The sequence below is a fragment of the Hordeum vulgare genome, chromosome 2H (genome assembly GCF_904849725.1).
Source record: "Hordeum vulgare subsp. vulgare chromosome 2H, MorexV3_pseudomolecules_assembly, whole genome shotgun sequence".
In the NCBI taxonomy this organism is placed as follows: Eukaryota; Viridiplantae; Streptophyta; class Magnoliopsida; order Poales; family Poaceae; genus Hordeum; species Hordeum vulgare.
Window position 1 is genome coordinate 6175390 of NC_058519.1, and position 24758 is coordinate 6200147.

Sequence of the window (24758 nt, forward strand, 5' to 3'; positions counted from 1 at the left end):
TGTCATACTTTTTCATGAACCTGAAAGCCGCCGTAATAGCCACCCTATTACAGATGGCGTTTAACTAACCCTAAATTTCATGAAGCAAGTATGTAGGAACTCGGTACTCTCATGGTCTAAGGAATTTCGCAAACGCTAACTTTATTTGTGTCATAAAACCATTAACTCGTGGCGAATGCATCTCATAGCGTAACATCAACATGTGTCATTTCAACACAGGTGTTCTTATAACATTATGTCCTCAAAATTGTCGGTATGCCCATGATCAGGAAAACGTGACCAGCATGCAATGCTCTAGTCTTGAGGCATGACTAGGAATATATTTTACTGTTTATTATTCCACACAAGCACATGGGTTTTACTTTGATCCTTTATGGATATATGGGCTCAAGGACCATTGCAGTTTAGCATAGAACATAAATACTAATTACAAACCTGGAGATAAATAATAACAATTATTATTGCTTCTATGACATATCTCCTAAAGACTTCCACTTGCACTAGAGCCAATAATCTAGTGTGGATACCTTCCTTAACACCAACGGCGTTCCGGTGCTGCTCATGTTTGAGGCTTCATCATCGGGTCTGACACGTTCAAATCTGTGTGAACTTTGCGCACTCTTACAAGATCCTCTTCAACACGATATCGAATGAGTTTGTATTTGCGTGCAATATGCCTTGCCTTATGGTGGGAACATGGCTCCCTTACCCGAGCCATGGCGTCACTATTACTTCGATAAATATCTATATCATTTCCTAAGCTATTCGTGGGGTCGATAATCTTACTTAAAGGCTACAAATCAACCATGTGCACTTGCGGGACATCATGTTGCTCGATACTGCTAATTCTGGTGATGAACATTTGTTTAGGCGCCATTGGCAAAGTGGTTTCTTTAATGTGTGTGCTTGTCTCATGTACACGGTGAAAACACCATCCGAGAAAGGTTAGAGGACTTCACAAGAAGGTAACACAGAAGATGGTTGTCGATGAAGAGGAGTAGGATGATGAACCAACAAAGCAAGCGAGGATCCAATGGGCATCAAAGAGAGTCGGTAAATACTCGTACGGATGATCATCACAAGGAGTAGGACGGATGGTGAGCAAGATGAATGGAAGCCCGCCAAGATGGGGAGGAAGCAGCCAACGCCAAAGGTCTCCTCGAGGGAAGACGGTTGTTCTCTAGATGGTGATGAAGACTCAACAGGCAAGGAAGAAACGTGGTTGAAGCGAAGAGACCAGAGGAAGACGTGGTGAGCTAATTTATGGATTTCTACTACTAATACTTTTGCTTTATTGTGCAGAAACTGGTTCATACTAAATGAACTTCCACAAAGAAGGAAGCTAGCCCGAGCGATTGACCGAAGCCCCAGTTAGTTCACAAGCAACAAGTAAATGAAAAATGAACTATGGTACTTCCGTGTTGAAATATGTTGTATTCCTTACGTGTAGGCGCTAGAGGTGTTGTAATCTTTGGTTATGTTTGTGTAAATATGAGAGAGGTGTTGTAATCTTTGGTTATGTTTGTGTAAATATGAGATACGATGCATAGTTTCCTTAGGAGCCATTTCTAGATCACAACAAAATCAAACTCATGTAAACAAAATTCTCTCCGAAGCTATTCATGTTGATTTATTATTGTCACAAGCTCTTGTCCAAAGGTGGTAGAAGCTCTCCCCCATGATATGTGTGGTGATTTACAAATCCCTTGATAATCAGGCAGCAAGAAGCTTTTCGACGCAATCTCAACTTAGATACCAGTTGTTATAGAGACAAGAGGACGTTGAAATATGTTGTATTTCATACATTTTTCCACAATTTTCAGGTGCAGATGAACCCTGGTCCCTGGCACTGTTTTGAATTATCGTCATTATTCTCACTTCTAAAACCCATTTGTTTCCTTGATATAGACAGCCAAGGGATCATCCAATTTGTTTCCACAAGTTCTTACAGCTTAACTCCATCCCCATTTGCAAGCCACTTACGTAGCACAGCCCAAAGCACAGCCAGCCACAAGAGGGGAGAAAGGAGATTAACACCACCCGGTTAAAATGGAACAATGTCATTTCAATAAATTTTGAATATCATCAAATCTAGGTTCGAACAGAAGCAGAAACCAACTCCATCCAGGTCTACTACAGCCAATGTCGGCTTTTCCATTCAGTAAGAGGGGTACCATGTGGTACCCCGCCGCCTATAGGTATAATTCCACCTGCCCATCACGCCCTTGACGACGTTGCGTCTTGGGAGGAGGAAAAGAGGTGTTGCATGCTTGTTTTGCCGCTTATAACCCACTTGGTCTTAGTAAAGGGGGGAACAGGGGAGGGAGGCATCCCTGCGGATTTCCGCAGGAGCGCCGCTAGCGGCCTTGCGGGCAGGAGTTTAGGTGGCCAGCGCTGCCTTTTTACAGATGGGGCAGGTGTTCTTGATCACCAGCCACTGCTTGATGCATTCCGTGTGGAAGTAGTGCCCGCACTCCACCCTGCCCATGTCCTCGCCATCAGTGTAGTCTTCCTGCAAACAACGAACCAAGATATACTCGGTCAGTAAGGGAGCAAAGCTACACCAAGCAGAGTTCTTTTCATGGTACACGGAAAAAAAGCAGCAGAGCGACTGTCATTCACTAAACCACACGCCACTGAGTCTTACAAGGACAGCCAGTTCAGATAACACAATGGCGATGTTATCTCAACATGAGTTGAAATTGTGCACTTCACAGCAGCAAGTAAAGAAAATACAAGCTTTTTAATTACCTGGCAAATACAGCATGGTTCAATAGCTGTCGCAGGTTCCTCCAATGCTATGTGGAGATACTTCCACTGCTTCAAGCCACTCATTATTTTCTCCTCAGTAAGTCCAGTACTTACATGCCCAATACGTTCACCAAGTGCCAACAGTTCCTGGGAAAACCACAGCAAATTGCAGTGATTAAACACAAATTCAACAATGTCATACAAATGGTACCACTTAAACCACACTTTCGGGTCACAGACTAGCTACAATGGACCACTCATGCCAGCTCCAAGCATGCAGTATAAAGGAATTGGTTACAGAAAACAAGAAAATCTCAGGACCATAGCCAATGTAGCACTGGTTACCAAAATTGAAACAGCAAACTTAAATCTAGTTAGATCCTGCTAAGCATGAAAGGTCCCCACCTGGAATTATTGTCCTCGATTCAAGTTGTCAAGGAATAAAATAAACACAAAGCTTTCCAAATTGTTAACTTTTGTCCCTATCACTAGTTCCAAGGGCCAAAGGCCCGTCTCATCCAAAGGCCCGTCTCGTCCTAAGTTTATATTGTATCCTCGAACTTATTTAAAGCCATGTCACAGGGTGTCACTTTCACGGAAAGGAAAACAATAAGCTTGACATGGACATAGTTAAGAAGAAGAAAAAAATAGTAATCAGAGCAGTGTGATAGGATTTCTGGCTGAGAGATAACAGATTTGTGATCCAGAAATGGGGTGAGGGTGCTGCTACTAGCTTATTACCTCATATGACATATTATCCACATCAAGCCGCATTTCACGATGCCTATCGACCAAATTGGCTCTCCTGATAAGTTGACGATCAACAAGAAAATCCTGCCCAAACATCAATGTCATTATTATATAGCTATTCCAGTAAAGGCATAAATATTAGCATTAACAAATATACATCATTCGCCGTTGAAGAATCTTAGTGTACTCAAAAGTAAGAACATTATACAAAGAATCAAATCTTAATGATAGCCCATCAGTCTTTCACCTTTTTTAAAATATATTCCTGGTTGAAAGATACAAATATACAGCGTAAAATAGGATACTTGTGGTGAAACCATTGTGGTTCGTAGTACATGGCATAAAATTGCAAATGAATAAGTTCTGTCAATACTCAGCCTTCGTTCACCAAATATTGAATTCAGGGGGGAAAGGCACCTTCATTATTTGGAATGTAAGAGGTATGATTGTTAGCAGCTTTTCAGACTGTACTTAAAGGCACTTGTACCACATAACAGCTGGCACTGAAAATTTAATATTTGCCTTTTAACGTCAATATTGTTAAGCAGCAAACAATACGTAGGAACATGAACTATCTGGTAATAATTGATACTTGGACAAGTAAAATTTGTGGCACTAGTAGTTAGAACTTAGGACTTCCAAAATTGGTTGCTTAGCAAAGCTAGCACATTTACGGTTAAGTATACAGTAAAACTTCAAAAAAAAATCTAGACCAGTATGTTCAACAAACTAAGGTTGTCGCACAAGACACAATTAAAGATGAAAACTTCACCAAATTGAGGGTTAAGTTCCATTCACCCCCCGATCCAGAAACTATTTGAAATATAACAGCGTGTATTAAAGAAGACATTCTCACCTCCAGTCTAGCAGCACTTCTCCCCTGACGAATTTGCTCAACCACATTACGAAGCTGTACAAGAAAAAGCAAAATATGGGCAAAAATTTACATGCAGAAAAAGTAAGTAATAAATTTATTACATTACTGGAAAATGCTGAATTCAGAAAATTCTGAAGTCATCTAGGCATCAGCTCAAAGGTACCCAAGGTACATCTGACTAGCAACTACCTTACAGATCAGGTAAGAAAAAAAATGCCATTTGCAGCACGAAACACATCTACGGTAGGGAATAATTAATACAGTACATTGTAGAGAAAGTAGCATTAAATTTAGATTGGCAAACCAACAAAGGAAAGGCTGAGTAACTTTATTGTTGATACAAATGGTAGGGGCTATTGCCAAGATAAGCAATAACTCATAATTCAAGTGCAAATTGTAAGGCACGAAAATGACATACTCCCTTCGTTCCTAAATATAAGTCTTTTAAGAGATTTCACTAGGAGTCTACATACGGAGCAAAATGAGTGAATCTACACTCTAAAGTATGTCTACATACATCCGTATGTAGTCTACTAGTGGAATCTCTAGAAAGACTTATATTTAGGAACGGAGGAACGGAGGGAGTAGCTCACATGGAAATAAATTTCACATGAATAATGGATTTTGAGTGCAAGTTATTATTCAGAAGATACAAATAATATCCCCTTTGAGAAACATACTCCCTCCGTTCCTAAATATAAGTCTTTTTAGAGGTTTCACTAGGAGACTACATACGGATGTATGTAGACATACTTTAGAGTGTAGATTCACTCATTTTGCTCTGTATGTAGTCCCCTAGTGAAATCTCTAAAAAGACTTATATTTAGGAACGGAGGGAGTAGTAAAGAAGGCAAAGAACCAGAGAGACAAAGGGAACTTACCTTGCAAGACAGCATCATTTTAAGATAAATATGAAACTATTTATGTCCACAGCTGTGCTTAGTCAGATCAGAATAATTAGATTAAACTACTACAGGAAAGCATACCTCTGAGACCGTCCTACTTCCTTCTCTTGAAGCAGCTATGCTCTGCATGAAAGACTGAAGATCCAAGTAACCTGGGTTTTGCCTATCAATAGAGGGAGGAACTGCCCTGGAGTAGTGTTGCAGACTTGCACGAGCGCTCGACCCTGGTTGATGGTTCCGAATCTCGTGTGATGAAGATGAATGCCCCCGGTGCTGCAATGCAATGCTTGAACTTCTGGAATGAGAAACACTAACAGCAAGAGAGGATCTCCTGGGTACATCAGCTGAACCTCGTGCAGCTGAACTTGGCTGAGATGAATTTGACCCAGGAACCTGTTGGGGTCCTGCATTTGCAGCAGCTCGAAGTGTGGAGCTGGAGCTGGAATTTTGCTGGTTACTTCTGCTTCCGGGCGCAGATAGCAAGTTTGTTGAATCAGTAGTAAACAACGACTGGCCTAGCATAAAGGGCTCAGGGAGATTGCTTCTTGCCAGGCTCCTACCAGGATCTAGTGAAGCAGATCTCGGATTTATTGTATCAGCAGAATTCCCTACCCTTGAACCAAAATTACCATTTGATGGATGTCGCTGCAGTCCTTGCGAGAATTGAGCAACAGCAGGCACATGAGGACGATTTTGAGAACTTGCTGAAGAACTCACTCCTCTAGGTTGCACTGGCGTAAAGGAAGACTGTTGATGTGCAGGCTGATGAGCTGAACACCTGAAACTTTCCTCAGGCAGCAGATTAGTAAGTGATTGCTCATACTCATTTGCGCTTATTCTCATCCGGGTATTTCTCAGGAATCTTTCACTTTCATGCAGATAACCAGATAGTGTATAAGGGTCAGAAAAAATGTCATCTGCTGAGGTATCAGTATTCCGGTCCAACTGCTCCATGGGAGGGTATGAAAAACCATAGTTTACAGAGGCCATATTTAAATTAGCAGTACTTTCATGACTGGACAGCAAAGGTAGCGGCATATTATTGTTTTGGCGATGATTGCGTGAACTCCCATTGGAAGAAGACTCTCCGATACTTCCAGCAACATCCTTTCTCTTGATAGATGACCGAAAATGGTTCACAGTATGCGAAGCACTTCCACCGGTTTCTTGGCCTACTGTACCATCAAAAAGGTTTGCAGAATGCAACGAACTTCTTATAGCGCCAGGAGAAATTTCACGGCGAAGAACATTTTCAGTGTTGGAAAGACCTCTGTTCAGAGGATAAGTATTCATTCCAGAGTGCCCATTACTCTGAACCATATCAACATTCCCGGTCTCAAATTGATCAGCCTGATTAATGTTTAGGTCTATGTTTAAGTTGTGTGAAGGCAATGAACTACTGCTTTCTCGTCTTCTCCCTTCGATGATTAAAGGGCCGCCTATAGACAAAGCAGGCGCAAAATGTTCCCTTTTTGCCTGTAAAAGGCTATCATGGTCGGCTAGGAAGCCCGCAGAGCTAGACCCAGGTGAATCCCACAAACTCAAGCTTGTATTTTGCTGGCCAATCATGCTTCCACTCGGCATTCCTACCTCGTGACTATTGAGAACATAGTGTGGGTAGTTCTCACTTTCCAGGGTATCAGGAAGTAGATTATGCTCATCAACAGCAGGGTTGCTGGGAAGTAAACCCTGCTGATCGATAGCCTGGTTGTTGGAACTAGAACCAAGGTGGCATGTTTCCGAGGAAGACAGCATAGTGACCCTATTATGTTGCATCAAAACCTGTGTTCCTTGGTGACTTGATGAGGAGCTCAAATGATTTCAGTAGAATAAGCAATCACCCGCTAATGAGCAACAGTTGAAACTTGGAAGTAGATAATCCTGGCAAATAGGACAGATGGAAAATAGTAAGCAACAGTCACAACATATAGCAGGTGCAGAAATAACAGAAACAGCAATAAACTATGGTTAGAATGTGCACCTACTTTGTTGAGGTTTCTTGAAGCATATCCATTAACTAATATGCATGTGCAAGACAGACCCCACATTACCAAGAATAGTTTTACAGCCTATTAAACAGAGGAGCAACGACGCAACTACATTTGCTTAGAATGCTGAGAGACAAGTATGAAAAATAAAATACTGAATCAAATAGGACCGGGCCCATCGTTTATTGTATGTTCAATACAGATAAAAAGTAAAAAAAAAAAAAAATTAATACAGGATGCACATAACTAATCTCTTCTACTGGTCAAATGGCGGTAAACGTTTGGCCTCGGCACGGCAAATACGAAAAGGGCATGTTCATGTACATCAAAGTCATACAAATTACCATGTTTCTATACATCAAGATCAAGTACAGCCATTACACTACAGGAAACACTACAAATAAACACCCATCCAAATACATCACCATTTATAACCAGAAGGAGCAATGTGGGATGCAGGTGGCATACATACCTCAAGCCCAAGAGCAGCAACGAATGACCGAGGCAAATGATGGAAGCCCTTGCAGCCTCCGGCAGCCAATTGGGTAATGCTACGAAACTGTCCCCCTAGCTTCAGCCTGGAGAAGAGCATCACAGGTTAATTAGTCCCTGTCTCTGTCCGGAATGAATCGCGTAAGCACGTAACAAGACATGGTTAGAAGTAACAACTGGAAATCGACAATCGTGATAATTTGGGACAGCTCTGATTGGTTGCGACCCTGTAAATGGATGGGCTTGTACCAAAATTCCGTGCTCCCCATGACAGGGTTGCATTCGGGACAGGATTACATACAGATACGGGCTAGGCTAGGCAGCAGCGCATCGATGCTCTTCTTCTAGGGACACACGGCCGTGAATAAGCGCAGTTCGAGCACCTTATCCGGTCTACCCCGGGCAAAGATTCACTTTTTCACCGCGGAACCCTCCCCCGGACCCGCCCGTACGAGAAAACAGGCCCCGAATCGGCGAAATTCCGAGCAATCCGCCCGCGAGACACCGAGGAACGGACGCCCCCAGATCCGCCCGGCGCAGATCTCAGCACCCCGCACGCCCCGGCCCCCAAATCGGCCCCAACACAGCCCCGCCGTCCCGCTCCTCCCTCCCTCCCTCCCTCCAAGAACCGGCCCCTCCCCGCCGCACGCCAACCCGCGCCGCTCCCTCCCCCCACCGCGACGACGCCGGAGACCAAAGCGGGGGGGAGCGAGGGGGAATATAAAGAAATCAAGAAACGTACGGACCCGGAGCACCGTCCGCCTCCCGATCGGCGCCGATCGGCGGCGTGGGAGGGAGGGAGGGAGGGAGGGCGAGCGGGGCGGAGCGGAGGGGAGGGGGGGAGCCCTGGTTGGTTCCTCCCGCCCGCGGCTGCCTCTGCCTCTGCCTCGGCCTGCCTGCTGCGCTGTCGCCTCTGGCCTGCGCGTCTCGGGGCTCGAGGAGGAAAATAGGGGAGGGGAGGGGAGGGGAGGGGCGACGATGATGGGTGGGTTGGGTTGCGGCGTTTTTCAGGGGGCCGGGCTGGGGTGGGGTGGGGGAAAGCGAGCCGGGCCCACGGGCCAAGGCGGCGTCTCGGCCGTCCGATCGAGATGATCGACGGCTGTAAGTGTATGTGTATGTGTGTGTGTGTGTCGGAACGGGGAAGCCAGCCCTGGGGGCAGCGCTGGGGACGTGGGTGATTTAAAACTGGCCATCAATTAATGCGGGCGACGGGCTCGCTTTCGGATCTTCTGGTGGATGCTGGCTGGATTTGGACCCCTCCCGCGGGCTGCCCGGCCCGCTGTGGTGTTGGAGCCGCGGGTCGGGTTGGGCCGGGCCGGGCCGGTCGGGCTAGGCTGTGAAGTGGACCGATGTTATCTTCTCTTTTTTTGGATATATAATGTAAGAGAATCGTGTCCGCGTCATTTTGTGTTTTCGAAAGTGGTTGAATGCGTCAGTTTAAATACATGTGGAAGAGAGGGATGTGTGTTGTTGGTTGAGTATCTTCTTTGTATTTACATCTGCGGTCGTAACTGGCAGGTATCCGTTTCTATGTTTAAGGTATCTCGACTTGCATTTTGATGGATACCAACAAGGCAAGGACCACGCATTTGGGTTGGTTTTCGCCTTTGACGTGCATGTATTGATTGTGAATGACCATGTATCTTTGGATACACACATCGAGGAAGAGTTCTTCTGGTCTCTTTAAACACATTATTTTTGGGGTACATATTTCAGGTCGAAACCACGGTATGATGATTCCCGAGGTGGACACTTTTCATTGGGACAATCATGACTAGATATGCATGTTCGTGTTCATTAATCAGTTCTATATCCGAGGTGATTCAGTTTTTATTGTGATGAATATCATCAAGGTAAAGCTAATGCATGTTCATCAGAGATTAGTTTTCGCTTTTGGTATGCATGTATTGATTATGCATGGACATGTATTGGCAAGCATGTTGGTTGCCCGCACTAAGGGAGGACAATATGACTCCAAAATTGGTGTTTTTGGAATAATTGAAAGTATTTTTTTGTTTGCAACTAGAATGATGAATGATGGTTATATTTGGATCCCTAGTTGGGCATGGCAAGTTGTGAGGATGTTGGGTTGGGTCGCCCCGGGTTAAGGTATGCAATGAGGGCGCTTGTCTTCTTCTTTTTGAATAAAGAGAAAAATGTATTTCGCAACATTTTTTTGGGAAGTGATTCAATGCACTATTTTAAGTTTAGAGAAAGCAGAAAGAATATCGTTGGTGTTTGTTCCATATTTTCTCTATGACATAACAAAAGTTGTGCATTCTGACATGACTGTAATGAATATCGAGGACGTAAAATCAATGCGCTTTGGTAAGTTTTTGCCTTTGGGGTGCATGTATTGATTATGCATATCATGTATCATCAAGCATGTTATTCCTAAGACTGACACCTTTAATGAGGAGAATCATGACTTACTAGTGTGTGTTGGTTATATTTTGGACCCTTTGTATGGGTTGCGTGAGGTAAGGGTGACCCGCTTGTGGCTTGTTGTGGTGTTGGAGTTGTTAGGATATTGGCCTCGATTAGGTTGGGTTGGGTTGGGGGGCTTATGAAGCCTTGTTTGAATAAGGGACAAGTGGTTTGTGCCATTTTATGTTTTGAGAAGTGGCTGAGTGCGCTAGTTTAAATATAATGAAAGTAGGATGGGAATTGTTGGAATTTTCTTTGTATTTATGTCATAACTGTACCTATCATTATTTCTCTCTATATTCGAGGTATCGATCCCAACTTGTGTCTTGATGGATACCGACAGGTAGCAACAATGCATTTCATTAAGATTCACCTTTCACACGCATATATTGATTGTGCATGATCATGTCTTGTTGAGCAAGTTGGTTTCGAGAGTCGACACATTTACTGAGGAGAATTATGATTATGTATGCATTTTCATGTTTGATAACCATTTTTTCTTTGGTATCTCTTTATTAGCTTTGTGACTCTAACTGAAGTTGTCCATTTCTACACAGATAACGTACTCAATTTAAAAAATGGAAAGGGGGATATATTAATATTAAGAAGATATCAATTACACCCGGCCTCTGCAACAACAAAATGCTTATAAACATCTAGGATGCATGTGGACAAAAAAGAAAATAGAAAGAGAAGAATAAATGAGAAAAAGATCATGTCACAGTGATCAATCACCCATAGTAGCAGAACTCTAGCCACCAACAAAGACAGCACCCGAACTACAAATAAGGTTCTCCAAAAGTAACATCTCTATGAAGGAAACAAAGCACAAGCATTGTTGTTGCCCGATCAAAGATCATAGGTTCTCACCCTCGAGAAATATCGTGTTCCCACAACAATGCCTTCAACAAGGCCACTCCTAGTCACAAAGTTGGCCAAGTTTGGTGGAAAGCGAGAGAGTGGGAGGGGCGACGATGATGGGTGGGTCGGGTTGGGTTGCGACGTTTTTTAGGGGGGCGGGGTGGGTGGGGTGGGGGAAAGCGAGTCGGGCCCATGGGCCAAGGCGGCATCGCGACCGTCCGATCAAGCGGATCGAAGGGTAGGGTTTGTGGACGGGCGCGCGTGTGTGTGTGTGTGAGTATCGAAATAGGGAAACCCTGGGGCAGCGCTAGGGACGTGGGTGATTTAAAACTGGCAATCAATTAATGCGGGTGACTCGCTCGCTTTCGGTTCCTCTGGTGGATGTTGGCTGGATTTGGACCCCTCGTGCGGGCTGCCCGGTCTGACCCAGTCTGATGTTGTGTGGTGTGGTGTTCTCTTTTTTTAGAGGGTCTGGCGTGGTGTTGGAGCTGCGGGTTGGGTTGGGTCGGGCCGGCCGGGCTACGGTGTGAAGTGGACGGATGTTGTCTTCTCTTTTCTTGAATAATTTAAAAGAATCGTGGTTCATGCCATTTTGTGCTTTGGTAAGTGGTTAAATGTGCTAGTTTAATATATGTGGAAGAGAGGGATGTGTGTTGTTGGTATCTTCTTTGTATTTACATCCGTGGTTTGATGATCCACAAGTATAGGTATCAGTCATAGTCCTTTCGATAAGTAAGAGTCTAGAACCCAACAAGGAGCGGAAGAAAGTGATAAGCAGTTTTCAGCAAGGTATTCTGTGCAAGTGCCATAAGTAACAGTGATAGATAGTTTTATAGCAAGATAATTCATAACAAGTGACAAGTAACAATAGTAGAAAGTATGCAGCAAGGTAAACCAATCCTTTTTTTAGCAAAGGGCGGGCTTGAAAGTACTCTTATATAAAGAAAATAATCTGTATGGAAGAATTATGTAAACATTTGAGAAACTTTCCACGATTCAGTAAAATATGGTAATTCAAATACTACAACAAAAGTTTTTATTTTTGTACAACACACATCACACATGCAATTCAAGCATTTCAAAGGCAATTCTTTGAACTTTTAATTAATAAACAAGATTATAATTAATATTTATAAGATACCAAAAAAATAAAATTACGCTCCAAGCAAAACACATATCATGTGATGAATAAAAATATAGCTCCAAGTAAGATATACTGATAATGTTGGAGACGAAAGAGGGGATGCCTTCACGGGCACCCCCAAAATTAGGCGCTTAAGTCTTACTTGGATATTACCTTGTGGGTTCCTTGGGAATCCCCAAGATTAGTTTCTTGCTGCTCCTTTTTCTCCTCATGTCGATATCTCACCCAAAGCTTGAGAACTTCAATCACACAAAACTTAACGGAACTTTGTGAGATGTGTTAGTGTAATAAAGATAGATCATTCACTTAGGTACTCTCAAGACAAGATTATTATTTTTTCTCACGTAATACCTAATGCATTACAACATTCTCATAATTTATATCACTCAATATAAGCTATAGAAACACTTAAAACAAACAAACAATGCATGCAAAGTATAATTTGTCAAAAACAAAACGGTGTATGAAGATCTGAATGAACACCATACTTACCCGACTCTTAAAATTCTGAAAAAATAGGAAAATGTAGAAAAATTGCATATAAAAACTTTGTAAAATTTTCATATTTTTTTAAATCTCTAGTGAAATCACAGAAATTCTACGTTGGACATAAAAGTTTTTGTTTTTGCACATAATCAAACTAGCTAGTATCCACACTATCCCAAAGGCTTTACTTTATTGAAATAAAAGACATAAAACATGATTACTACAGTAGTGTAATCATTTTAACACATAGAAACAAAAAAGTGTTGGGTTGTATCCCAACGAGCGCTTTTCTTTAATGCCTTTTACCTAGGCATGATGATTTCGATGATGCTCGTATAGGAATAATAGTTGAAACATGAAAGAGAGCGTCATGAATCACACGACAGGGACATCTAAGTCTAACCACTTCCTATTCTATGGATTTGGCAAGAAAACAATTTATTGTAGCAATAATCAATTTGCATAGGAAGGTAAAACAAGCATAACTTCAAAACTTTGAACACGTAGAGAGGAAACTTTAAATATACCTACAAGCATATGTTCCTTTCTCATAATAATTTTAAGTAGAATCATGAAAGAATTCAACAATATAACTATCACATAAATCATTCCGTTCATGATCCATAAGCATAGAAAATTTATCACTCTCCACATAAGCAAAATTCTTCGCATTCAAAATAGTGGGAGCAAACTCAACAAAATAAATATCATGAGGTACTTGATAATCCAAATGGAAATTAAAATCATGATGACAATTTCATGGTTATAATTATTCTTTATAGCATACATGTCATCACAATAATCATCATAGAAGCAATTTTGTTGTCATAGTCAATTGAAACCTCTTCCAAAATAGTGGATTCGTCACTAAATAAAGCCATGACCTATCCAAATCTACTTTTATCATTATGAAAATATTCAACACCCTCCAAAATAGTGGGATCACTAATTCCTAGAGTAGACACTTTTCCAAACCCACTTTCATCAATATAATAATCATAAATAGGAGGCTTGCTTTCTTCATAATAAATTTGCTCATCAATACTTGGGGAACTAAAAATACCATCTTCATCAAATATAACATCCTGAAGCTTGTGGCTTTGCATATCATTAGCGTCATGGATATTCATAGAATTCAACCTAACAACATCACTATCACGCTCATCATTCCGGAAATTCACATTAAGCATTTTTTATAAGTTCTTCCTCTAACAATTGAACACAATTTTCCGAACCATCATTTTCATGAAAGACATCATAAAGACGAAGCAAATGAGGCAACCTAAATTCCATTTTTTATAGTTTTCTTTTATAAAACCAAACTAGTGAAAAAGAAGAAACTAAAAGATTTAGTTGCAAGATCTAAAGATATACCTTCAAGCACTCACCTCCCCGGCAACGGCGTCAGAAAAGATCTTGATGTCTGCTACACATCTTTATTCTTATAGACGTTGTTGAGCCTCCAAGTACAGAGTTTTGTAGGACAACGACAAATTTCGCTCAGGTAGATGATCTAAGGTTTATCAATCCTTGGGAGGTGTAGGATGAAGATGGTCTCTCTCAAACAACCCTGCAATCAAATACAAGAAATCTCTTGTGTCCCCAACAGACCCAGTACAATGGCAAATTCCATACGTGCACTAGTTTGGCGAAGAGATGGTGATACAAGTATAGTATGTATAGTAGATATAGGTGACTCCACACTGATTGTGTTGGTTTCCCTCCAAGCTTAAAGGGTGATGTAGCACATCGACGACAAGTATTTCCCTCAGTTATGAAATTAAGGTATCAATTCAGTATGAAGATCCACAAGACTATGTAAGTGGTACCTGCACACAAATAACAAATCCTCGCAACCCAATGTGCGTAGGGGTTGTCAATCCCTCGTGGGTAAAGTAAAAGGATAGATTGATAGATGCAAATAAAGTGTTGGCAAATAAAACACAACAAGGTTTTTTTTTATAATATAGATCTGAAAATAAAAGAGCAAATAAAATGGAAATGCGAATATCAAAGTAGATATTGCAAATATATGATGTGAAATAGATTCCGGGGCCGTAGATTTCACTAGTGGCTTCTCTCGATAAAATAGCAAACGGTGGGTAGACAAATTACTATTGGGCAATTGATAGAAAAGCAAATAATTATGACGATGTCCAAGTCAATGGTCATGTATATAGGTATCACGTCCAAGACAACTAGACCGACTTCTGCGACCACTATCCAACATGCATCTAGTGTATTGAGTTCATGGAGAAACGGTGTAATGCCTTAAGAATGATGACATGATGTAGACAAGATATATTCATGTAGGAATAGACCCCATCGTTTTATCCTTAATAGCAACAATACATGTGTGCCATGTCTCCTTCTGTCACTGAGATTGAGCATCGCAAGATCGAACCAATCACAAAGCACCTCTTCCCATTGCAAGATAAAATATCAAGTTGGCCAACAAAAACCAAATATCAGAGAAGAAATACGAGGCTATAATAATCAAGAATGGATATAATTTCATAGATCTGATCATAAACTCACAATTCATCGGATCCCAACAAACACACCGCAAAAGAATGAGTTACATCAAATAGATCTCCAAGAGACCATTGTATTGAGAAGCAAATCAAAGGGAGAGAGCCATCTAGCTACTGCCTACGGACCCGTAGGTCTGATATGAACTACTCACACATCATCGATGGAGAACCAATGAGGATGATGAAACCCTCTATGATCGTGTTCCTCTCCGAAACGGGCTCTAGATTGGATTTCATGACTTATGGAACTTACGACAACTAAAACGATTTTCCGACGACTCCTCTAGGGTTTTTGGAATATTGGGGTATTTATAGAGCTCAGACGCGGTGGAGGAGGTGCCCGAGGCCCCCACTAGCCACCAGGCCGCACCCTGGTGCCTAGTGGGTCGCCTAGGCCTCCTGTGGTGATCATCCTTGGTCCCCAAGTTTCCTTATGGTCGAAAAATATCTCTAAAACGTTTCGTGGCATTTGGACTTCATCTGGTATTGATTTTCTGCAAAGAAAAAAGCAGCAAAAAACAGCAACTAGCACTAGGCACTATGTCAGTCCAAAAACGATATAAACTTGCAATAAAATGATCATAAAACATCCAAGAAGGATAATATAACAGCATTGAACAATCAAAAATTATTGATACGTTGGAGACATATCAATAGGTTTTTGTAATGTAAAAATATAAAAACAACAAGGTAGCAAATTGAAAACAACGAGCAAAACGTTATATAAATGGTTGGTAACAGGGCCAAGGTTTCATACATTCACTAGTGCAATCTCTCAATAATGCTAACATAGTAGAATCATATGATCATCCCTCAACATGCAACAAAGAATCACTCCAAAGTTCATAAGTCGCGGAGAACATAAGATGAAATTGGTGTAGGTAGTAGAACCACCTCAAAGTTATAATTTCCACTCAATCTTTTCAGCTATTCCTATAAGTGTCACAAACAACCCTAAAGTTCATACTAGAATAACACCCATGATACATATTAATCAACCCTAATGTCACCTAGATACCCCAATGTCACCTTGAATATCTGTGGGTTAATTATATGACATGCATCAAAATATTTCAGATTCATCATATTCAATCCAACACAAAGAACTTCAAAGAGTAACCCAAGATTTCTATCGGAGAACGTAGTATGAAAACGTGTACTCAACCCATATGCATAGATCCCCAAGGTCACGGGAATCCGCAAGTTGATGACATAACATATATCAAGTGAATCAATAGAATAAACCATTGTCTCCATGGGTATCCACATGCAATACATACATCAAGTGTTCTAAAATCCAATATTAAATGCAACATAACGAGATCTCAAAGGGAAATATTTAATTCATCACAACAAGACAGCAAGGGAAGAACACCGTATGATCCAACTATATTAGCAAAGTCTGTGATACATCAAGATCGGGACATCTCAAGAACAAGAGAGAGAGAGAGAGAGAGATTGAACGCATAGCTACTGGTACATACCCTCAGCCCCGAGGGTGAACTACTCCCTCCTCGTCATGGCCTCCGCCGGGACGATGAAGATGGCCACCGAAGATGATCCCCCCTCCGACAGGGTACTAGAAAGGCTCCATATAGTTTTTCATCGATATTGAGAGTTCCAATGGCGGAGCGGAAAGTCTCTGTTTATTTCAGAGGGTTTCTGTATATGTTGGGATTTTTTGAATTGGAATCACGCTAAACGGAGCCACATGGGCCCGACAAACCATGAGGGCACGCCAAGGGGGATGGGCGCGCCCTGTTAGATTGTGGCCCGTAGATGGCTCCCCTTTGGTGGTTCTTCGCTCTAATATTGCTCATATGTTCCAACAAAAATCGTCAAAAAGTTTCGGCCGATTTCAATAACTTTAATTTTCTGCACAAAAAACAACACCACAGTAATTCTGCTGAAAATAGCGTCAGTCCGGGTTAGTTCTAAATAAATCGCAAAAAGTGCACCAAAGCCATAAAAATATTGTAAACATAGGTGAATATGGCATGAATACTTCATAAATTATCGATACGTTGGAGATGTATCACTTTAGCATCCGGTTCCATATTAATTTTGTGGTGACATAGAGTGGGGCTTATGCCCTTAAGATCATCAAGAGTATATCCAATAGCAGCCATGTGCTTCTTCAGAGTTTTGAGTAATCTCTTTTCTTCATGCTCTGAAAGGTTAGCACTAATAATAACATGATATATCTTCTTTTCATCAAGATAAACATATTTTAAAGTATGAGTCTATGTCTTTAACGCAAACACGGGATCTCCTTTTGGTGGAGGAGGATCCCCTAAGATATCAATAGGAAAGTTGTGTTTGAGAATGGGTGTTTGCCTAAGGAATATATCATCTAACTCATTTATTTCATTCATATGCATATCATTCTCATGATCTAGCAAATATTGTTCCAAGGAATCTATATAAGGCACAACAATAGAAGCAAGGCCAATTATTTCATCTTTACTAGATAACTCTTTCTCATGTGGTTGTTTACCAAATTTTGAGAAATTAAATTCATGAGACTCATTGCCAAAGCTTACTTTAACCTTCTCCGTGACACAATTAATTTCAGCATTAATAATATTCAAGAAAGGTCTACCAAATATAATGGGACAAAAGTTATCTTGTTGAGAACCAAGTACTAGGAAGTGAGTGGGGTATTTTGACTTCTCCACACAAGACTTCAACATCTCTAACAATCCCAAAGCGGCGAGATAGTATCTCGATTTGCAAGTTTAATAGTGATATCGATATCTTCAATCTCAGAGGATGCTATATGATTCATAATTGCTTTATATAAAGTAAAAGGTATAACACTAATACTAGCATCCACGTCACATAAACCATGATAGCAATGATCTCCAATCTTAACAGAAACAACATGCATGCCAACAACTGGTTTGTTTTTATCTAACTTGTCATGCTCATTTCTAACGGACTTTGCAATTCTAGCAGCTTCATCAGAGAAGTAAATTTGTAACCAAGAGATCTTTAACTACAACAATATTAGTGTAGCGACCCGACTCAAAATGAGTCAATCCTATGTGTATCCGTGCTATCCCTGGATCGGTATGCTAGTACACACAGTATGTCAATGTATATATTAAAGTGCAATCACATGTAAATAACGTAGAACTGTTATATACCTCATGAGTCTTAGCGAAAACAATCAAACGGGAGAGGAGTCCCATCAACGCCAACGACAAGTTGAGTGTACAATATAACCCTAAATTGTAACTCTTACTCGTCGCAAAAAATCGTGCAACATGATACGTTGCAGCCGTGTAGATTAGTACATTAAATGTACCGGCAAGATCACAATAAGAGAAAACATATGATAAGACTATTCTACCCAAGTTTAGTAAAAAATTGAAGTAACTACTAAAAAGCTTCAATTAACAGGGATCAGAGTGAGTACAACATTTAACATATACTATTATATACCCCTGTATGTTTGTTTTCAAAACGAATCAACATATAACTAAACAAACAACGAATTTGAAAACAATTCACAAAAGTTCAAAAATGGTCATACAATATGAAAAAAGTTCATGAATATGAAAGTATTCACACAAATTTTAAAAGTTCTCAAATTTGACAATAGTTGCCAAATTTATAAAAAAAAGTTCTTGAAATTTTACAAAGTCTAGGAACTTTGAAAAAAAGTGTGCATCCTAAAAGTTCATGCATTAAAATAATAAAGTTTACAGCTAAAATAATTCACATATTTGAAAAGGCTCGTAAATTTTAAAAATAAATAATTTTTTTGAAAAGGCCACGAGTTTGAAAAACAATACACGACTAAAAAATAGATGAATTTGTAAAACAAACTTCATGTATTTGAGAGAAAAAAGTTCATAAATTTGAAAAGTTGACAAATTTTGGATAAATGTTCTGAAACCAACATAAATTTTCAAGAATTTTTAAGAAAGTTCAAGAATTTGAGTAATTGTTTTAGATAAAAATTGAAAAAAGGTTTGCGAACTTGAGATAGGATAGTTCACGGTTTTGAAAATAATGTTCGGGAATATGAAAAATGTTCGTCGATTTGAAAAAACACCATCAATTTTGAACAAAAAAGTTCACGAATTTGGAAAAAAAATCCTGGTCATGAAAGTAGTTCATCGAAATTGGGAAGAGTTTGTGAATTCAAAAAACATTTATGCAATTGAAAAAAGGTTCATGGATTTAGAAAAATATTCACGGATTCTAAAAAATGTTTGTGAATTTACGAGGTTACTTACGAATTCGAAAAGTTCAAGAATTTGCAAAAGTGGGAATTAAAATGAAAAGGGAAAGAGAAAGGAAAAAAGAAAATAAATAGAAGAAGAACCGGCCAGACAAAACCGTAAAAAACAAACAAACAGGGAAACCACTACATTTTTCTAGTGTTATATTTGAAGAAGTAGAAAGAAGCAAACTAGGCACAATAGGCAAGGCGTTCCAGTCGGTTACCGTTGGTTGTACTAATCCTAGGCGTTCCAGTCGGTTACCGTTGGTTGTACTAATCCTTGGACAGATATTCTTTTTGAAGGTTTAACTGAAAAAAATGGGCCAGGCCTAGGTAGGAGAGGGGGTGTGCACCGGTTGGCGAAATAGGCTATAACCGGCGCTTAAGGCGCTAAATAGCATTGATGGTTTGGGTGTCAGTTTGCCGCATAGAGTAACAAATAGGAATGGACTCACTGAGGTCATGCTCCAAATCAGGGCCTTCTAACACCACTAAGTATAATGAAGGGACCGTGTATCCAGAGCATATTTTGCGCGAGAGCTACATCTCAGAGAGCAAATAATCAAGGGCTCCCACAATGCTTACCTTTTTGGCTTGATAGTGTGCCAAGTTGTGCGTTTAGTCATCGTCACGTGTAGCGTATAGGCGCACTGTCGTCATTTCTGTTGTTGCATGCGTTTTTTTCGGCTTTGGCTTTTCAGTTTTCCTTTGTATTCCTAGGTTTCAATGATATATTTTTATTTTCTAGGAAACAAAGACTTTTCCGCAAGAAGCACAACACGTGCTTTCTAAAAAAAAAACTTATGCTTCCACAAAAAAATAAGTTGTGCTTTTTGAAAGGGAACAACACAGCTTGTGTTTTCATGAGAAGTATAGTTCCGCTTTCGCGCTAAGCACAATCTATATTTCCGTGGGAAGCATAGCATGTGCTTCCAAAAAGGAAAAAAACATGACTTATGCTCCCGCGACAAGCACACCTTTGTGCTAGAAGCACAAGCTATGCTTTTCTGATAAAAAGAAAAGCACAACGTGCACTTCAAAGAAAAAGATGAAATACAATTGTTCTTTTGGGCTCCGGGTTTTCGATTTTCTGTCTTTGTGTTGTTTTGGTTGTCGATATTTATCTTTTTTACTTTATTTATTGAAACCTATTAACATGAGATCTATTCAAAAAATCTCGACATGCCAAAATCAGACGGTAAAAACTGTATGAAATTTGGATGCTCGGTTGAACAGATAAATCATTGTGATAGGTGATGCACATGTAGTCCGCCGCTTGTCAGCTCCAGATAAGATGGGGCGTGAACTTTGTCAAAGGGTAACTCTTAAGTAGTGATTTTGTGTATCATGCTTATAGCAAGATACATGTTGCCCTCGCCTGAAGCTTCCCCCCCCCCCCCAACGTGTAGTTACTGGGCCAACCCATTTTCGTCAGTTCATTTTTTTGGTTGATGGGTTTTCGATCTGGATGTAGTTTCTTTTGGTTCACTGTATTAGTTTCCTCTAAGCTTTTTATGTTTTATTTATTTTTTTAATTTTGTTTTTGTTTTATTTGCTTCTTCACAGTTTTCTTCAGGTTTTCTTTTGTTTTTACTCGTTTTCTTCATTTCTCACAAGTTTTACCTGTTTTTCTTTTCTTTCTTCATTTCATTTTGCTTCTATTTTGGTTTTCACTATTGCTCTGCCTTCATTTTGTCATCTTTTCTTATTGGTTTTCTTTATTTTTCCTTGTACATTTTCCATATATATCAGGAACATATTTCATATACAGGTTTATTTTTTTTCAAATACACCATTAACATTTTTGAAATCTTATATTTTTATGTCAATTTTTTTCATTCACATTGTACACTTTTTGTATAACCAGGGATATTTTTTCCATACTCCTTTAACATTTTTAAAATATATGATTAATGTTTTTTCAGTATATTTTTATGTTTACTTCTTCCATAAATATAGTGTTTTTTTGTATTCATTGGGGATATATATATATATATATATATATATATATATATATATATATATATATATATATATATATATATATATATATATATATATATATATATATATATTTCAAATTCTCCAAATACATGATTAACATTTTTAAGACATATATGTTTTGATGTCTACTTTTTCCTTTCCTATGAGCTAAAATGAATTTCGCGGCAGCAGCATGAATATCCGTGCCTATAGAGTGATGTTTTGGCTCCTAGTTGTATATACACCTATTATGAAATATGTATAAAAACACATTTTAAAATGTTAAAAAAATTCAGAAAATAACCCCGTATGTACATCCGGACATCTTATGTTGGCACACAAAATTTTGGTGAAAAATGATTTTTTTTGTGTGTATAAAAAAGATTTTAAAAATGCCTCGTGAATAGATGTAATTAAGCATCGAAAATTGTTCTTTTTTACACAAGTAACAAAAAATGACATTTTTCTTGGAAACTTGGTGCACGCACATACAATTTCTGGATTTACACACAGGGCTTTCCCAAAAAAAAATCAACATTTTGAAATTTTCATTTAGACAATGGATGCTTATAGAACTATGAGCCAAATTGAATTTCTGTATATATATAGTTACCCTCATGTGAGTTATATATACAGTACAATATGTAGTATCTGTCAAAACCGAGAGTATTAAGAATTTTTAGGTACAATATATACTCCTTTTTAGGTAGTATGTATCATATTTCAAGCATACTATTATTTATGGATAAATATGTACGTACTTCACAAATATATAAAAACTATGGGGTCACATGTAAATTTTTTGTTTACTTACTTTGAAATATCTTAGATATTATACATAAACATAGTTAGAATGATAAAGTAATATATATATATATATATATATATATATATATATATATATATATATATATATATATATATATATATATATATATATATATATATATATATACTACTCCATGATAATATGTGAGACATGAGGTTAACTAGCCCCGGTGGTAGGATGTATTTTTTCTACCATCCTGGGTTGTTAACATTTAAAAAAATTAATGTAAAGTTTTCTTTTGTAATATATATATATATAGAATAGTTGATAGTATTAAAAAAGTGAAAAGAAATTACAAAATGTAAAAAAAGTGAAAAGAAAACAAGCGCTTTTGAGACATGTGGCCTCCCACGTGCTGGGCCGGCCCAATCTCGCTTTAGATTTAGGCGAGGGGCCATATGCATGTCTCGGGAGCAACTAGTTGAGGATCACTTCCAACGATCACTTCCACGCGCCGTCACTTGACGCATTCTCAGTTGCCGTCAAGTGTCGCGCTTTGAGCGTTTTCTTCATTTTTTTTTCGCACGTGTTTTCGACCTTTTAGATCGTTTGTTTGGTGTTCCGGTTTTTATCGGTATTTCTTAGCTTTTTGACAAAAAAAAAATATTGCGCAAAAAAGCGTGTTTTCTGTTTTTTTCGCGAGAGACACGTTTTTGCTTCCGCAAAAGGCACGATTTTGCTTTGGCGAGAGGCACGGCCGTGCCTCTCGAAAAGGGAAAAAACGTGTTTTTTTGTTTTTTCGAGAGAGGCAACATTTTGCTTCCGTGAGAGGCATGGTTTACCTTCGCGAGAGGCACGCTCTCGAAAAGGAAAAAAATACGTTTTCTGTTTTTTCCATGAGAGGCACGGTTTTTTGCTTACACGAGAGGCACGTTTTTGCCTTCGCGAGAGGCACGACCATGCCTATCCGAAAGGGAAAAAAATGTGTTTTCTATTTTTTTCACGGGAGGCCCGGTTTTGTTTTCGTAAAAGGCACGATTTTGCCTTCGCGAGAGGCACGGGAAAAAAATGAGTTGTTTGTTTTTTCTATTGCGAGAGGCACGGTTTTTTTCGTCCATTTTTTCATGAAAAAAAGTTTGTCAAAACTTATCAATACGGGATCTAGTTTTGAAGATTGAGGGAGTCCGGGATTAAGGGGTATTCGGTCCGCTTACTTGTTTTTGTGGGCGGAACTCCTAGGCCGTCCTATAATCATCGCTGGAATCCGGACACATAAGATGATTCTTTATATATGCAAGATGGACTCTTCCCAAAACTTGGCGTGCACCCCATGGCCACATGGTAACCGACATGTGTTTCTCCTTGGTGTAAACGACATTGTGTAACCCTAGTATGTCAGATCTGAAGTATGTCTAGAGGGGGGTGATTAGACTACTTGACCAAATAAAAAATTAGCCTTTTCCCAATTTCAGTTGTGGGCCAGTTTTAGCAATTGTGACTAGACAAGATCACCCTACATATGCATATCTAAGATTATAGCAGCGAAAAGTAAAGACATGCAAATGTAAGTAGAGGGTAGAGAAGGAAGATCAAACACAAAGGTTGACACGACAATTTTTGGCGTGGTTACGATAGGTGGTGCTATCATATGTCCACGTTAGTGGAGACTTCAACCCACGAAGGGTAACGACCGCGAGGGTCCACGGAGGGCTCGATCCACAAGGGGTCCACGAAGAAGCGGCCTTGTCTATTCCACCATGGCTTACGTCCATACATGACTAGCCTCACTCGGGTAGATCTTCATGAAGGAGGCAATTTCCTTGCCTTACAAACTTCTTGGTTTAACTCAATAACATGAAGTAGGAGGCGCCCAAGCTACACCTAACCAATCTAGCAGGCACCACCCTCCAAAAGGTAATAGATGCGGTAGAACGATGAATTCCTTTCTCTTGTGCTTCAAAAGATAGTCTCCTCAACACTCAATCACTCTCTCACAGATTTGGTTTGGGTAGGAGAGATTGATTTGGTGGAAAGCAACTTGGGGAGGCTAGAGATCAAGTTTTAAATGGATGGATTGGAATTTCTTGATCTCAACACATGAGTAGGTGGCTCTCTCAGAAAAATGGATACGACAAGTGTGTGTGTGTGTGTGTTCTGAGTGCTTCCTCTGCGAATGAGAGGTGGTGAGGGGTATATATAGGCATCTCCCAAAATCCAACCGTTACAACATTACTGCCAAACTCGGTGACTCTGAAATGAATCTCGGTGGTACCGAGTTGCACTAAATGTGGGAACTTTTGAATTCTCGATGAGACCGATATATAAATCTCGGTAGTACCGATTCGATAACCTAGGGCAGTTTCCAAATCTCGGTGGTACTAATTTCAAACTCGGAAATTCCGATTCTTGAAATGGAGATACTAGAGAGTTGGTCACTTACTTTCGGTGGCACCGATATGAAAGTTGGTGGTACCGAGAGATTAGGGGTTGGCAAAGGTTTTGTCACTGGAAAATTGGTAGGGCCGAAATGGAACTCTTGGTGGCACCGATTTTTATG

The 24758-nt window shown here is 39.8% G+C and overlaps 1 protein-coding gene across 2 annotated transcripts; it reads right to left on the reverse strand.

The window, feature by feature from the left end:
- Nucleotides 1-2044: 2044 nt before the first annotated feature.
- LOC123424348 (probable E3 ubiquitin-protein ligase HIP1) lies at nucleotides 2045-8738 on the reverse strand. Of its 2 annotated transcripts, none has more exons than XM_045107952.1 (7): nucleotides 8510-8738; nucleotides 7744-7849; nucleotides 5365-7164; nucleotides 4358-4411; nucleotides 3493-3585; nucleotides 2752-2898; nucleotides 2045-2512 (listed from the first exon to the last, which is right to left on the reverse strand). In XM_045107952.1, the coding sequence occupies exons 3-7, from the start codon at nucleotides 7057-7059 to the stop codon at nucleotides 2381-2383; spliced, it is 2121 nt and encodes a 706-aa protein (XP_044963887.1). In that variant the 5' UTR covers nucleotides 7060-7164; nucleotides 7744-7849; nucleotides 8510-8738; the 3' UTR covers nucleotides 2045-2380. The 2 variants fall into 2 exon arrangements, with proteins under 2 accessions (XP_044963887.1, XP_044963888.1); XM_045107953.1 differs by having other exon boundaries at nucleotides 8506-8735.
- Nucleotides 8739-24758: the final 16020 nt, after the last annotated feature.

What these genes read in the sequence shown, in the direction of transcription:
- LOC123424348 (XM_045107952.1), bottom strand. Translation starts at nt 7,059, where the DNA reads ATGCAACATAATAGGGTCACTATGCTGTCTTCCTCGGAAACATGCCAC. An exon ending in TGGATAATATGTCATATGAG is followed by an intron (nt 2,899 to 3,492) that starts GTAATAAGCTAG and finishes TGGTTTTCCCAG; the next exon opens with GAACTGTTGGCACTTGGTGA. An exon ending in AACCATGCTGTATTTGCCAG is followed by an intron (nt 2,513 to 2,751) that starts GTAATTAAAAAG and finishes CGTTGTTTGCAG; the next exon opens with GAAGACTACACTGATGGCGA.